Source organism: Pseudorca crassidens, chromosome 13 (assembly GCF_039906515.1).
Source record: "Pseudorca crassidens isolate mPseCra1 chromosome 13, mPseCra1.hap1, whole genome shotgun sequence".
Taxonomy (NCBI): Eukaryota; Metazoa; Chordata; class Mammalia; order Artiodactyla; family Delphinidae; genus Pseudorca; species Pseudorca crassidens.
Window position 1 is genome coordinate 68029782 of NC_090308.1, and position 15434 is coordinate 68045215.

Sequence of the window (15434 nt, forward strand, 5' to 3'; positions counted from 1 at the left end):
TGGGTATGTTCTTATCATGGACTACTGGCCACAAACCCATATAAATTTCTTTTTATACTACCTCTCGAATAATTGGAATAGGGCTGAAAAACTGACTGAACTTTGTTTGAAGATTCGGACTTAAATTCCAGCTCTGCCAACTGCAGAAAAGTCACTCAACGGTTCTGGCTTTGGTTTCCTTATTGGGGAAAAACAATGGGATAACTCTAGATGAGGGATTTTCAGTTGACAGGGTGGGGGGCACAGTAAATTCTCCTAAGAAGAGGGGCACACTTTTCATTACCCCCAATCTAAGAATCATTGCTGTGGCGCTCCACTGGTACTGCTGGCAGAGGGCAGTGTGCTTCAGTCCAGCTGAGCTCTCATGGGCCTATAAGTTGAGGACTTTATGATTTCTGTCAACCCATAAAACCTTATTACTGAAGCATGGTTTTTCAAATTTTAAAAATTCTCTGTCTAGTGTTGGATTTTTAGGTGGCTGTCTAGAAATTTTCTCCAATAGAAAACAGATCAATGTTTCCTCTTAATGTCTTTCATGCCTGATGAGGAAAAGCCACTCTCCCAGCTCAATGCTCAGCGTAATTTTTACCACGTTCTGTCCCCAAATGGTGTTTTAACTTAAATATACCCTTATATAATGACACGCAGTTGAGTGAAAATTAACCAACTCATATCCTATAAAAGAATGTGGTCTTCATGCTCCAAGAGTTGACTGAGAGAGCAAAGGTTATGGAAGACATGCAGGACCCTTGTACTCATGTCAGATTATGACATATTATAAATGCATGTTCTCATGCCATGGTGCAACTGAGCCCACGTGCCACAACTACTGAGCCCACGTGCCTCAACTAGAGAGCCTGCGTGAGGCAAACTACAAAGCCCACACGCTCTGGAACCCACACGCCACAACTACAGAGCCCAAGTACCCTGGAACCCGTGCGCCACAACTAGAGAGAGAAAGCCCACACACCACAGCTAGTGAGAAGCCTGCGCGCCGCAACAGAAAGAGCCCGTGTGCCGCAACAAAGATCCCCACGTGCCACAATGAAGACCTGACGCAGCCAAAAAAGAAAAAAGTTAAAAAAAAGAAAAATGCATGCTCTCCACACATCAGTGTCTGCTGCCTACATTTTTAAATAACTGTAATATAAAATTCTATAGGTCTTTTTCCACTCATGAATACTTGACATTTTTCAACATTATTAAGTTCCTTGTAAATATTTCTTAATTGAGATATAACTGACATATAACACATTAGTTACTGGTAAACAATACAATATATGTATATTTTGTGAAATGATCACCACAATAAGTCTAGTTAACATCTGTCAACTCATGTAGTTACAATTTTTGTTTCTTTTGATGAGAACTTTTAAGATCTACTCTCTTAGCAACTCTCAAATACACGATACAATATTATTGACTACAGTCACCCTGCTGTACATTACATTCCCAGGGTTTCTTTATTTTACAACTGGAAGTCTGCACCTTTTGACCACCACCAATTTTGCCCACCCCCCCACCTCTGGCAACCACCAATCTGTCCTCTGTATCTATGAGTTCAGTGTTATGGCAGGATTTCCTTCTTTTTATTTCTGAATAATACACACATACACACACACACACATATCTTCCTTATCCATTCATCCATTGATGGACACTTAGGTTGCTTCCATGTCTTGGCTATTGTAAACAATGTTGTAATAAACACAGGGGTACAGATATCCTTTTGAGTTAGTGCTTTTGTTTCCTTCTGATAAATACCCAGAAGTGGGATTGCTGGGTCATAAAGTAGCTCTATTTTTAATTTTTTGAGGAACCTCCACACTGTCTTCCATGGTGGCTCCACCAATTTACATTCTGAACAACTGGGTACAAGGGTTCCCTTTTCTCCACACCCTCATCAACACTTGTTTTTCTGTTTGTTTTAAAAAAAATTATTTATTTATTTTTGGCTGCGTTGGGTCTTCGTTGTTGGGTCTTCGTTGCTGCGCACTGGCTTTCTCTAGATGTGGCGAGCGGGGGCTTCTCTTCGTTGTGGTGCACGGGCTTCTCACTGCAATAGCTTCTCATTTCGGAGCTTGGGCTCTAGGCGTGCGGGCTTCAGTAGTTGTGGCACGTGGCCTCAGTAGCTGTGGCTCGCATACCCTAGAGCGCAGGCTCAGTAGCTATGGCGCACGGGCTTAGTTGCTCCGTGGCATGTGGGATCTTCCCGGACCAGGGATTGAACCCGTGTCCCCTGCATTGGCAGGCAGATTCTTAACTACTGCGCCACCAGGGAAGTCCAACACTTGTTATTTCTTGTCTTTTTGATGATAGCCATTCTGACAGGCAATATCTTATTGTGGTTTTGATTTGCATTTCCTTGATGATTAATGATGTTTAGCACCTTTTCATGTACCTGTTGGCCATCTGTATGTCCTCTTTGGAGAAATGTCTATTCATATCCTCTGCTCATTTTTTCATCAGATTTTTTTTTCTATTGTGTTGTGTGAGTTCTCTATATAATTTAGATATTAACCCCTCATCAGATATATGATTTACAAATATTTTCTCCCATTCTGTAGGATGCCTTTTCATTTTGTTGATGGTTTCTTTAACTGTGCAGAAGCTTTTTAGTTTGATGTAGTCCCACTTGTTTACTTTTGCTTTTTTTTGCCTTTGCTTTTGGTGTCAAAGCCAAAAAAACACTGCCGAGACCAATGTCAAGGACCTTACCACTTATGTTTTCTTCTAGTTTTATGATTTCAACTCTATGTTCAAGTCTTTAATCCATTTTGAGTTGATTTTTATGTATGGTGGAATACAGTGGTCCAGTTTTCCCAACACCATTTATTGAAGACTGTCCTTTCCCCATCGTATATTCTTGGCTCCTCTGTCATAAATTAATTGCCCATGTAAACATGGGTTTACTTCTGGGTTCTCTATTCTGCTCCATTCATCTATGTGTCTGTTTTCATGCCAATATCATACTGTTTTGATTACTATAGCTCTGTAATGTAGTCTGAAATCAGGAAGCATGATGCCTCCACCTGTGTTCTTCCTCAAAACTGTTTTGGTTCTTCAGGGTCTTTTGTGGTTCCACACAAATGTTAGGAATTAAGTACTTTTTAATGGTCAAAAAATGTTTCAACAAGTAGATCTATGGTTATTTAAACATGTCAGTTTCCAGATAAAATGGATTTTTCAAGAGAAATATTGCCATTAAAGTACTTCTCAACAAAAATTTCAAATTGGAAATGTTACTAGACTATGTTTCTAACAGTACCTTAGTTTTTCTTTCCAAAGTAACATTCAGTGATCATTTTAACCTTATTTTCTCTTATGACTTCAATTATTTGACGACAGAAGACAAGAATGTCTGGTTTCCTAAATTCAGATATTTCCTACTTAGAATGCCTAAACTGATGAGTGTCCCTGACTTTTTCTCCACATCTAATCTGTACAAAGGGAAAAAGAAGAATTTCAGTTTGGAGGATGCCAGATTCCTTTCTCTCTCGTAGTTCCCAGACTCTTGCCTGCCCTTGCTGTAGCAGCTATTGTATATTTGATCCTTAGTGTTTTTAATATTCCTATGTTTCTGACCTCAGCTTAGCAAAATGACTGAAACTTTGCTTTCTGTTCATTGCTTCTGCTTTACTCAGATCCCCACATCCCTATTTCAGAGCTTAGCAAAGAACAGTGGAAAGTATAACAGCTTTGAAGTCAGACCTGGATTAGAATCCTGGTTCCATCAACAACTATGAGATCTCAGGCAAATCACTTAAACCCTCTCTATGCTTCAGATTCCTCAGCTGTAAAGTGTGGCTAACAGTGTCTGCCACAAATGTGCACTGAGTATTAGACTCAGTACTACTCAGGAAAATGTACTGAAAGTGCCCAACACAGCGTGGCACACAGCAAGCCTTCATAAACCCTGGTTACTACTGTTCAATAGTGCATACCATTACTATTATTGCTCACATTTCCTTACCCTAATTTGGAACTGGCATTCTTGATCCCTGACTTGAACCCCAAGATTGCCAGTGCCAGGGAGATGCAGAAGGAGAAGAACAAGTCCCTCTCTGACAAAGAAATCTGCAAATTTGGAAATACCCAACTGGAAAAGGAAGGCAATTACTAATCACGAAGGTTAAAGAGGAAACCCAGCAAGAATCAACTGGGTGTTTGAGATAAGTATGTTGACTTGAATAGAAAACAAAAGAAGTCTCAGAAACATTCCAGTTGAAGTATATAAATACATAGAAATCTGTTACTGGCATTTAAAAAAATGAAATAAAACATAGCTTTTCAGTGGCAATCTAGTTTCCATGAGGAGTTATTTTTCCAGATAGCATAAAATTAGTTTCCTATCTTAAACTGCACCTGCTAGATTACTAACATTTGTATTATTAAGTCTCCGGACTTAAAGTGCTTTTAATGTGAATTTTCCTCCTACTGTGCCCATCTGTTCTTTTCTTGTGGGCCCAGGGGAAGCCAAGACTTAATAAATATTCAGTTCTCAGACTTTTTTATGATATTTTCATATAAGCATTTATATCCACTGAAGAAAATTATAAGACTGTGTTCAGAAACTTAACTCCACTTGATTTCCCTTATCTCACTATCCACGTGGTCATTATTTTTATGAAAGACTAAGAAGTCACCATACATATAAGAAGTAAAGCCAAGGAAAACAAATAATTATAACTTTAAAAGGTAGATTTGTCAGGGATAGTAAGTGATCTTTGATATCTGATAACACCAAGATATCTTATTTATTCATATAATATTAGACAAATAATTTATGACTTAGCCAATATTAAATTAATGTGGATAGAGCCAGCTCAGGTGGGAGAAGGCATCAGCCGTGGCCTCCTTCACAGGATGCATTTCACCCAGTGACGCTGCTCCTCTGCCCAACCAGGTCAGGGCCATGTGAGCTTGCTTTCCATGACCACCTTCCCTACCAGGACAGCAAGCTGGCTGGATAGAAATGATCCATACCTAAGTTCTCCCTGTGTAGTGTCAATATTTCACTAAATAAACACTCATTTTACTTAAAAAATCAAAAGTTCAAAAACAAGGTAAAACCAGCAAAGAAATGGATGGTTGCTACATTAAAAACACTATAAGCTACAAACATAAATTCAAGACATGTACAAATATTAGCTACAACATGGCTACTTATGAAACTCCCTGGCAGGCAGAGTTCTGGAGGCAGGTGTTACTTATTGGCAGGCTTAGAGCAGACAAAAAAGGAAAAAAACAAACTACCTCAGCAGCTGCAAAGCCGATGCATACTCCTCTGAATCCCGTATGTTCTTTTCTAAACACGTGCAGTACAGCTCTCTGATCTGGAAGTGAACAGCACACTTGTGAGGAATCAAAAGTGATCTCCTAAGTTTGCACACTACATTTGGAAAAACCATAAATGGTCAAGTCAAAAAAAATAATGTCATTAAAAACAGCCACTTTCTGTAGATGACAACAGACTTGGCATATATCACATGGATCAGGCATTTACATAAAACACCATTCACATGAAAGTAAAATGAGACCATATTGGGATTGGCTGATATCACCGGTCACTTTGTAATAAGAAAATTATTAAAATGATGATGTGATTACTAAAAAGGTTTAATGGCAGAAAATGTCTTATAAACAAGTCATTCTTACATATTTATATTTGTTCTCTAAACCTTTTGAGTTAAGGATGCAAAGATTTAGGAATACAGAATTCTTCCATTGCATTCACTTGACAGGTGGTTCACAGGTTTATGCTATGACACGAAGGCCAGCAGAGCATAATTTTGCAAGGAGCAAATTCTTAAACTGCCTCCCTTTAGCTCTGGGCGTAATGCAAGGTTAACCATTAAATGGTCTCAAACAGATTCCTTTTTCCATTTCACTAAAGTGGAGGATCAGCTCTCTCAGTATAAGTGACAAAGAAATGTTAAAGAAAACAAGTTTAAATGCCTTAGCACATGTACATTGGAGAGAAAGCAACACCACTTGGATTCATGTGGCTGTTTCTAGTTGTGGCCATCAGACAAAAAATAGTGTTTCAATAACGAGTAAAGTATACAGCTGGAATGGATTTAGATTGCGTACTCACTGCAAGATTTGGATCCATTTCAAATTCTGATGCCTGAATGCTACCAAACTCAAAGCAAAAACCCACTAATATTCCTACTTTGTAGATTCCAAATGAGTAAGTTCTAGTTACCTGTCGACCCAGTGGGTACTTGGGAAGAGAAGAGGTGAACTGATGAAGACATCTCAAAACCAGGAAGTAATTTGTATGGTAAACATGCAGGTTTTCTAGTAATGACTGTGTTTCCTCCTAAAAAAAAAAAAAAAACAAAAAACATAGAATACATTACAAATATGTAAGCCAGCAATTAAAAGAATAAAATACTAATATCTAATTCATGGGTATATATATATAAAATTTCCAGAAAACTGATGAGAGAAGATTCAGAATTGCAAATTAACCTTAATCCTGAGAATTTTTAATGCACACAAAATCTAGGATAAAGGCTGGATATTTTGTATTTAGTGTCAAGTCTGGCGATATTTCACACACACCAAAATTAATATTGTAATTTAATTTCCTCCTATCTACAGCACTGCCACAATAACTTGGCCCCCAAAATACAAGTGTGCAAAAGAGCGCCCGCGGGATGCCTGCCCATGCTAGTCACCTGGTGTGTACCACAGCAAGGTATGCCCATCACCCTCTACCTCACTGGCATCAGAAGGGTGAGGAGATCACCAGAGCGCCCACTACCAATGTAATTAACGGTTGCTGAGGTTCCGCTTAAGATGTATGTATGCTTTTCTTAAAGTCCTGGTAAAGTTGTGTTTGAAAGGGAAGAAGGAGAGACTGTAGAAGAAATACTGCAGGTGTAAACTCCTGCTTTTTGCTGGGAATCTCCAATACTGGTTTAGTCACTTTACCAACTAAGGGGAAAAAAAAGTGAAAAAGAGCAATGTGAAGCCAACAAGCTTTATAATTTAGAATCCAACAAGTATGATATGGGAGATAGTGTCTTAAGAAACCTATGGGATGACTGAGCTCACAAATCAGTTTCAAAAGGTTTTTCTTGGGGGCGGGGGGTGGCTGGAAGTGATTATGTTTTCTAGAACCTTCTGAAATGGTTTAGAAATGATTTTAAAACACTACGTCCTATCAAGCATTTTTCAGGCCTCAAATACTTTTATCACTGCTTATTTCTGTAACATTTTCTTAAGAGGATTATGATCTGTGGCATGGTCTTCAAATTTTTTTCTCCAATGAGAAGTCAAATAAAGGACTTTAACTACTGGGCTGTCTTTTTTTTCAGTAATATCTTGCAGATACCCATTATTTTCAGTGGTCAACCATGCAGAAAATAATACCTCAGATATCAATAAATTCAAGCAAATCCAACATATATAAACCAACAAATCTGATATATTTTCCTAAACTCTAACTCAGAAATCAATTCCTTGGTCAGCGATCTATGGACCATTACCTGAAAGCATAGGGCAAATGAAAGAAAAGATTTTAGTATCAATATGTTTTCCCACCAGTATCCGAGTTAGTTGGAATTTCAAAAATCTAGGTCTCCTATCATAACAAAGGGTATTTTAACCACCACTGGCAAGGTATACTTTAATTCTATTTTCACTGTAAGCTATGACAGAGACTGCATAAAGCCACTAACTGTTTGCCTTGATGTGTGATTAAACAGCTTTTAAACAGGGGCAATATTCTGGAGAAAAAGGAATCTATTACTGAATAATAATCATACTTCTTGCTGCTTCATGCACTACCTATTACTTTTGCTTTGTGGAGTAACTGTAAATACAAATAACTAGGTGATACAGTAGAAATGAATGCCATCTTCACTGAATTTACTTGTATGTGGAGAGAAAAGAAATACCTGACACAGTATGGGCAATGTTACACGCTCAAGGAACTATATGCCCTAGAATAAGTGTGAGAGGAGGGATACGAACATGTTTTCTCCCGGAATGTGGATCACATCCCTGTGCTGAGTGGAATGCTAGCATTTAAAAAACATTTTGTTTGGTTTTGTTCCTATAATATGGCAGACTAGTTCATGTGAGGAAATGGAGTTCTGGTTCCAATATTGGAAATAAAACCGGCTACATGGGACTTAATTGAGAGAAGATCTGTGATACCTTTCTAAGAGATTTTCAAGAATAATTTTGACCATCCCAAATCTTTGCTTTATGTGCTGACTTTAGAACCTAATCTCCATATAAGGAAGATTCCACTGTTATTTATATCTGTGTGCTTATCAGCTGCAGCAGAAAACATCACAAATGACTAATTTAACTTTTTCACGTAACCTGTTCTCTAAGTTCTTTGTCTTGCTGAGATATCTATCTGCAAATGCCTTTATCTAGGCAGGGCAACAATCCTGATGCACTTTAGGAACACTTTTTCATAAACTTAAGTCTGGTTTTAATGTATGAGAAAATTTCCCACTTAATAAACACATTGCAGCAGCATCACAGTATGCTCATGCAAAAGCAAAGCCTGTTGAAACAGTACTCCTGTTTTCCAAGCATTAAAGTTTTCCTCGGGCATCCTTTCTGTAACGTAGTCACAGCTGCCACTGTTTTATTTCATAGTTGTGTTTAGGGTGGTCCTTTTCAACAGAGATACACTGCCTAGAAATATTTATTATTTCCCAAAGAGATATGTTTTCTTCTGTTCTTGAAAAATGAAGACCTCTTGGTCTCTACTGACCTTTGAAACAGATACAGGAACAGTGTGCTGTAAGAAAAACAGAACAGAAACAACCTCCTTGCTCTTCCTCAAACGTTCCAGACATGCTCCAACCTCAGGTCTTTTGCACTTACTGTTGCTCTGCTTGGGACTCTCTTCCTACAGATTCCTGCGTGGCAAGCTCTACAAGTACCCTTTATTAAAGTCACCTTCTTGGTGAGGCTCTTATTTAAAATTTCAATCCCACTCCCCATGCACACCGTCCATATTCCCTTCCTTTCACTGTTTTCACCTTAGCAATTATCACTAACATAGATATTTTACCTACTCATCTTGGTAACAGATAAGCTCCACGAAGGCAGGGGGTTTTGACTGTTTTGTTCAGTCCTGTACTAGATTAATACCTGGCATACAGTAGTCACTCAAAAAATACTTGTTGAATGAGGAAGTGCGTGAATGAATGGAGGCCAACACGCAGTCTCTCTCCTAAATAAAAGCAACCGCTTTTGTCTTGCTGGGTGTGGGCCAGACTTAACTAATTTTTCAAAAGAAGACAAAAGTCTGAATTTGTGATGTAAAATATCTCAATTTGTAAATGTTGCCTCAGATTAAAAACAAAAACCACTATGGACCTAAAAAATCACATTTATAGCAGGCTGTCAGTTGCCAGTCAACGTGTAATACACCCTTTTAAATCAGCCATCTCCAATCACTTCAATTATGTCATTCATTCAAAAATCATTCATGTATTATTGTTTACTTACATGACAAGGCCTCTATCATTACTGATCCAGTTACTTTTTTTTGGAGAAGCCAATGACTATGTAAAACTTAAATATATATATATATATAGATAAAGAAAACTTGAGTAGAATTACATTTGCCATGATGCTTAGTTTCTGCATTTATTTCTCTTATTTCCACAGTATTTATCACTTTCGTGTCTAGAATGGTATGCATGGGGTGAAGAGTGATCTCAAGAAGATTACACGGAAGTATGTAAAAGTGACTAAATTTCTGCAATTTATTCCTTTCAGATCATGAAAAGCTGGTAAAACAAACATATTGAATTTCTGGATGAAAACGCATCAGCTGTCCAAGAACACAGCATTTTCTTATTTATCATCTTGATAGAACTAAGTGTTATTTTTCTCATTAGAGAGAAATTTTGGCTGACAGTGTTTCCCAGATCACATGGCAGCTACCTACAGAACAGCAAACCACCGTTTTCTCCCAGCTCGTGAGTGGCCTGAGTGCCAGTCCTCTCATCTGTCTCAGGCTTTTGTCCTGCATACTCCTACCCCAGCATTTACATCAGAAGCACGTGATGAAGGGTTTGGATTTAAAGTGTCAATTCCTCACACACTACCAGGCTAACGCCTAGCTTGTTTGATCACGTTTGGTAGTTTGTTTGCAGTGGTTTTCTTTTTTCCTTCTCTTTTCCTTTTATTTTTAATAAATCTATTATTAATAGATTTCCCCCTTCCTTCTGCCCTTTGGTTCTGCCAAAAGAAACAGAAAGAAGAGGCATGGGCAAACGTGAAAGGCCGGTCTGCAACAAACACATGATAAGCATGCTAAATGGTGACCAGAAGTTCTTGCCCTACCACTAACTTGCTCTGTGATTTCAGATATTTCACTTCCTTTCTCTTGGCTGCAGTTCCTCACTTGTAAAATCAGCATGCTCAATCAGATTATCTTTGTAATAGTAATATATTACAACTCTAAGACATTCTCTTACTTCCCACTCTCAATGGAGTTAAAATCTAGTTGGGCACATAGGCATAGTGGCATGAAACATTAAAAGTCAGAATAATAAAACTTCAACTGTCACCTGCAAGAGACTGAATCTAAGTTTTCTACATACCATGAAGTTTAACCCTTTAAGGGCTGAGAACATGCCACATAATTTTAAGTAAGATTTGAATAAAAATACATAAATTGATTTTCTTAGATGAAGTACTTGGAATTAGTCACTCATTAAATATACTGAGGATAATGTAATTTCTTGGCAAGACAGGACCAACATGAATAGCAGTTCATTACTAGTAATATAGCATGTGGTCGGTATAGAGAGCACAAGATTAAAATGGGCCTAATCTTAGATATGGTATTGGGACAATGCATAAAACCACTAATTGGGAAAAGCTGTTAATATTCTCCCCCCACCAACGCAAAACATTTGCTCATGGAAAGGAAGAGAATTTTTCACTATTAAAAATCTTTCCAGGGACTTCCCTGGTGGTCCAGTGGTTAAGACTCCACGCTCCCAATGCAGGGGGCCCAGGTTCACCCCTGGTCGGGGAACTAGATCCCACATGCCACAACTAAAAGATCCCGCATGCTGCAACTAAGACCTGGCACAGCCAAAAAAAAAATCTTTCCAGTATTTCAAGAACTAGGGTTTTTTTTTATTATAGGATAATGATAACAGTTATGCAAATGTGATATGACGCCAAAATCTTCAAAGCTCTCCTTAACACCTGACTTGAAACAAAATTTCAGGCACAAGCAAGAGTAAAAATTGTATCTCTGTAATTATGGTGAATTTGAAAGTCCTGTTTAAGGCACTTTTGACAGCTCAATTTCTCATGAAATATAGTTTCATAAATTAAAGATTTAAGTTAAAAAAAAAGAAAGCTTGATTACTAAAGCAATACTATGGGGCAAAAACATGGTAAAAATATATCTAGTCACTATTCCTTTTTCACTTAAAACCTACAGCTGTTTACCATAATATTTTACCAAATTTAATTTCAATTAAACTTATGCACTAAAATGAAATTTTAATGAGGAATCTGAATGATTTAAGCAGTCAGAAAAAAATATTATTAATCTGTTTAATGAACAAGTAAATACAATCTTAGCATTCTAGAGCCAAAAAGAACTTTAAAGATTATTTGGTTAAACTTCTACTGAAGGCTTTGAAAGCTACTGACTATCAGAAGTTTGAATTAATGGGAGCTTGAGCAAGCTTATTCTGCTTAAACTTAGAAGAACTTGATTGTTGATTATCAGAGTACACGTTCTGGCCATTGTACCCAGCTGCACTGTACAACTGTTCAAGGACAGACTACTCAGAAATGAGAAAATGCACAGAATCTTTACTCTTTCATCAGCTGTATGGTCCCACCTTTGTTTGAACTTCTCAGTGAATCTTCTACAAATGTACATGATTGGGTTAGCTAAATTTTTAAACTTACAAGTGCATTAAAAAAATTCATTCCTTAAGTTTACGAAATACAAAGCTGGTACACAATTTCAAAGCAGTATCTATGAAACTAAGGGTCCATAATTTTAACGGAGTTGAAGTTTTTTTGTCTTTTTGGGGTTTTTTTTACATCTTGATTCCAGTCAGAGGATAATTGAGATGAATAATTTGTTTAGGTTGAAATTTAGTAGCTTAGTTCTACACTTAAGAAAACAGGGTAAGGGAAACAATAAATAATGTTTCCTTCTAGGGAGTGAGTCTAATTCAGTGGTTCTTAAAGAATGGTCTCCAGACCAGCAGCATCAGCATTATCTGGGACCTTGCTAAAATGCAAATTCCTGGGGCCCAGCACAAGACTACAAAATCAGAAACTCTGGGGATGGAGCCCAGATATCTCTGTTTTAACAAGTCCTCCAAGTGATTCTGATGTATGCTAAGGTCTGAGAATCACTCATTTAGTTTATCAGAGTAGAAAGCAAACTAGACTTTTAGGGCAGAGACAATCTTGATATAAAGAGTATAAATTTCTCTCAATAACACGATGAGGTCTATGTCTTAGAAATATGAACGTAGAAATGGGTACAAAATGATCAATTCTAACAGTCGGTAAGTCTATATAACTATATAATCTATATGACCGTATAACAGAGTATTATATATAGTATGTTATAGAATATATAAAACAGTATATTTATATTGATCTTAATTTTTATTACAGTGAAAAATAAGTAACAATATGATTTACATTTATAAGTTTTATTGTTCTATTTGTTTTTAACTCACTCTCACTTGCTGAACAGGCTTTGATTATCACTAATCCTATGAGGAAATCATACTAAGAAATTATCATCCAATTTCAGAGATAAGGAAATTGACGCTTAAATAGGGTAACTGATTTCCTTAAGTACACATCGAGGAGCAGCTAGAGTTCAAACGCAAGATTTCTGAGGTCAAGATCAGGATCTTCCCCTGTATCGTGCAGTACCATATTACTGATTATCATATGGAGTTTCTTTTAATTTTTTTTTATTATACAAAAATATACATAAAATTATCATGTATTTTAAAACAAAACTATAAAAAGAAAAGCATTATAAGAATAGTCAAAGATACTTTTGCTCTAAACCAGAAAAATCAACAGACATATTGATTGATTTTTTTCAGAGATATCTTCTGTCTTTTGAATTTACCAGGTAGCCTGCAGATGACTTTTTCAGGTTAAGGGTACAAATCTTTGTGCTCCTTCATATTTCTTACTATGTAAGTCTCAAGAAAATATGCCTCTAAATGATCAAATATGTGATCCCAAAATGAATACAGCAAGGATAATAACAAACAGGGCTGATAAGTGCAACAAATACAAGCACAGCGTAAATAAATGCTTAGAAAATACACAAAAAGTTACAGAAAAGCAAAGCTAAATGTCAGGCTATTTCTGTAACAGACCAGCCTAGACATTCTCTCCCTTTGTTATCTCAATGGTTAAAGGTACTCTTTAAAAATCTATTCCTTAGGACTTCCCTGGTGGCACAGTGGTTAAGAATCTGCCTGCCAACTCAGGGGACACGGTTCGAGCCCTGTTCCAAGAAGATCCCACATGCCATGGAGCAACTAAGCCCGTGCGCCACAAGTACCGAGCCTGCACTCTAGAGCCCGCACACCACAACTACTGAAGCCCGCGTGCCTAGAGCCCGTGCTCTGTAACAAAAGAAGCCACCGCAATGAGAAGCCCATGCACCCAAGGAAGAGTAGCCCCTGCTCACCGCAACTAGAGAAAGCCTGCACAGCAATGAAGACCCAACACAGCCAAAAATAAATAAATAAAATTAATTAATTAAAAAAAAATCTATTCCTGGCTTCTGAAAATACTCTTGACAGAAAGTTCTAGCAGGAAATGCCCTTGGCAACTAGCTGACTCAGCACAGAGCTAATCTACCTAATCTTGAAAAACTCAATAAACATGCACACATCCTCTCCCACTGGTTCTTAAGTTTCTTCTCTACTGAAATAGGGTTTGAAGACTTCCTATACTGCTCTGAAAAGATTACAGAGATTATTAAAATGATTATTAAACCCAATCTAGAAGTGATTATATATTATGGCTCAGTGTGGATTCTGCCTCAGAAATAACATTTAATAAAAGCCATTCTCCATTGTAATTATGTATGCCATAATTCATTGCGTGCAGCAATGAAGACCCAATGCAGCCAAAAATAAATAAATTTATTAAAAAAAAAGGAGGTAAATTAGTATTTACCTATATAGAACACATGCCCTCTAGGAACTAATATTCTTTTATTCAAAATTTGAAAATAGTTTGTATCAGTAAAACCCACAGAGCACTAGGGCTTAACTTCAATCTCATCTTAATTTTATTACAATTTTCTAATAACTTTTTCCTTAAAAAGTTATAAAGAGTATGAAAATAAGTGTGACATTATGCATTCTAATTGTAAGGGACTTGTTAAATAAATGAAGGTAAATTCATTCAATAAAATATGATGCCACTCTTATAACTACATGTAAAAGAATAAAACTAGAACATTCTATAACACCACATACAAAAATAAACTCAAAACGGATTAAAGACCTAAATGTAAGACTGAAACCCATAAAACTCCTAGAAGAACACATAGGCAGAACACTCTAACAATTCGCAGCAATATTTGTTTGGATCTGTCTCCTAAGGCAAAGGAAACAAAAGCAAAAATAAACAAATGGGATCTAATTAAACTTAAAATCTTTTGCACAGCAAAGGAAACCATCAACAAAATAAAAAGACAACTTACTGAATGGGAGTAAATATTTGCAAATTATATTACTGATAAGGGATTAATATCCAGCATATATAAACAGCTCACATAACTCAACTTCAAAAAACGAACAACCTGATTAAAAAATGGGCAGAACTGAATAGACATTTTTCCAAAGAGGAAATGCAGGTAGCCAACAGGCACATGCAAAGACGTTCAACATTGCTAATCATCCAGAAAATGAAAATCAAAACCACAATGAGATATCACCTCACACCTATCAGAATGTCTATCATCAAAAAGAACACAAATGTTGGCAAGGATGTGGAGAAAAGCTAACCACCTCGTACACTGTTGGTGGGAATGTAAATTGGTTCAGCCACTGTGGAAAGCAGTATGGAGGGTTCTCAAAAAACTAAAAATAGTACTACCATATGACCCAGCAATTCCACTCCTGGATATATATCGGAAAAAACCAAAAACACTAATTTGAAAAGATACATGCACCCAATGTTCATAGCAGCATTATTTACAATTGCCAATATACTGGCACCTAAGTGTCCATCAACAGATGACTGGATAAAGAAGATGTGGTGAATATACATACAGTGGGAATACCTACTCAGCCATAAGAAAGAATGAAATTTTACCATTTGCAACAACATGGATCGACTTGGAGGGTATTATGCTGAGTGAAATATGTCTGACAAAGACAAATACTGTATGATATCACTTATGTAGAATC

General features: G+C 37.0%; 1 protein-coding gene across 7 annotated transcripts in view; it reads right to left on the reverse strand.

Annotated features, from left to right (window-relative positions):
• ORC3 (origin recognition complex subunit 3) overlaps positions 1 to 15434 on the reverse strand; it is a 61017-nt gene that overhangs the window by 22115 nt on the left and 23468 nt on the right. For all 7 annotated transcript variants that reach the window (XR_010933814.1, XM_067702609.1, XM_067702608.1 and 4 more), the window contains 2 exons: positions 6209 to 6325; positions 5257 to 5336 (listed from right to left, as the gene is read on the reverse strand). Coding sequence is in view for 6 of the 7 variants with exons in the window: in XM_067702609.1 (XP_067558710.1) it covers positions 5257 to 5336; positions 6209 to 6325 (197 nt within the window). In the remaining variant the exon portion in view is untranslated. The remainder of the gene's footprint in view (positions 1 to 5256; positions 5337 to 6208; positions 6326 to 15434) is intronic.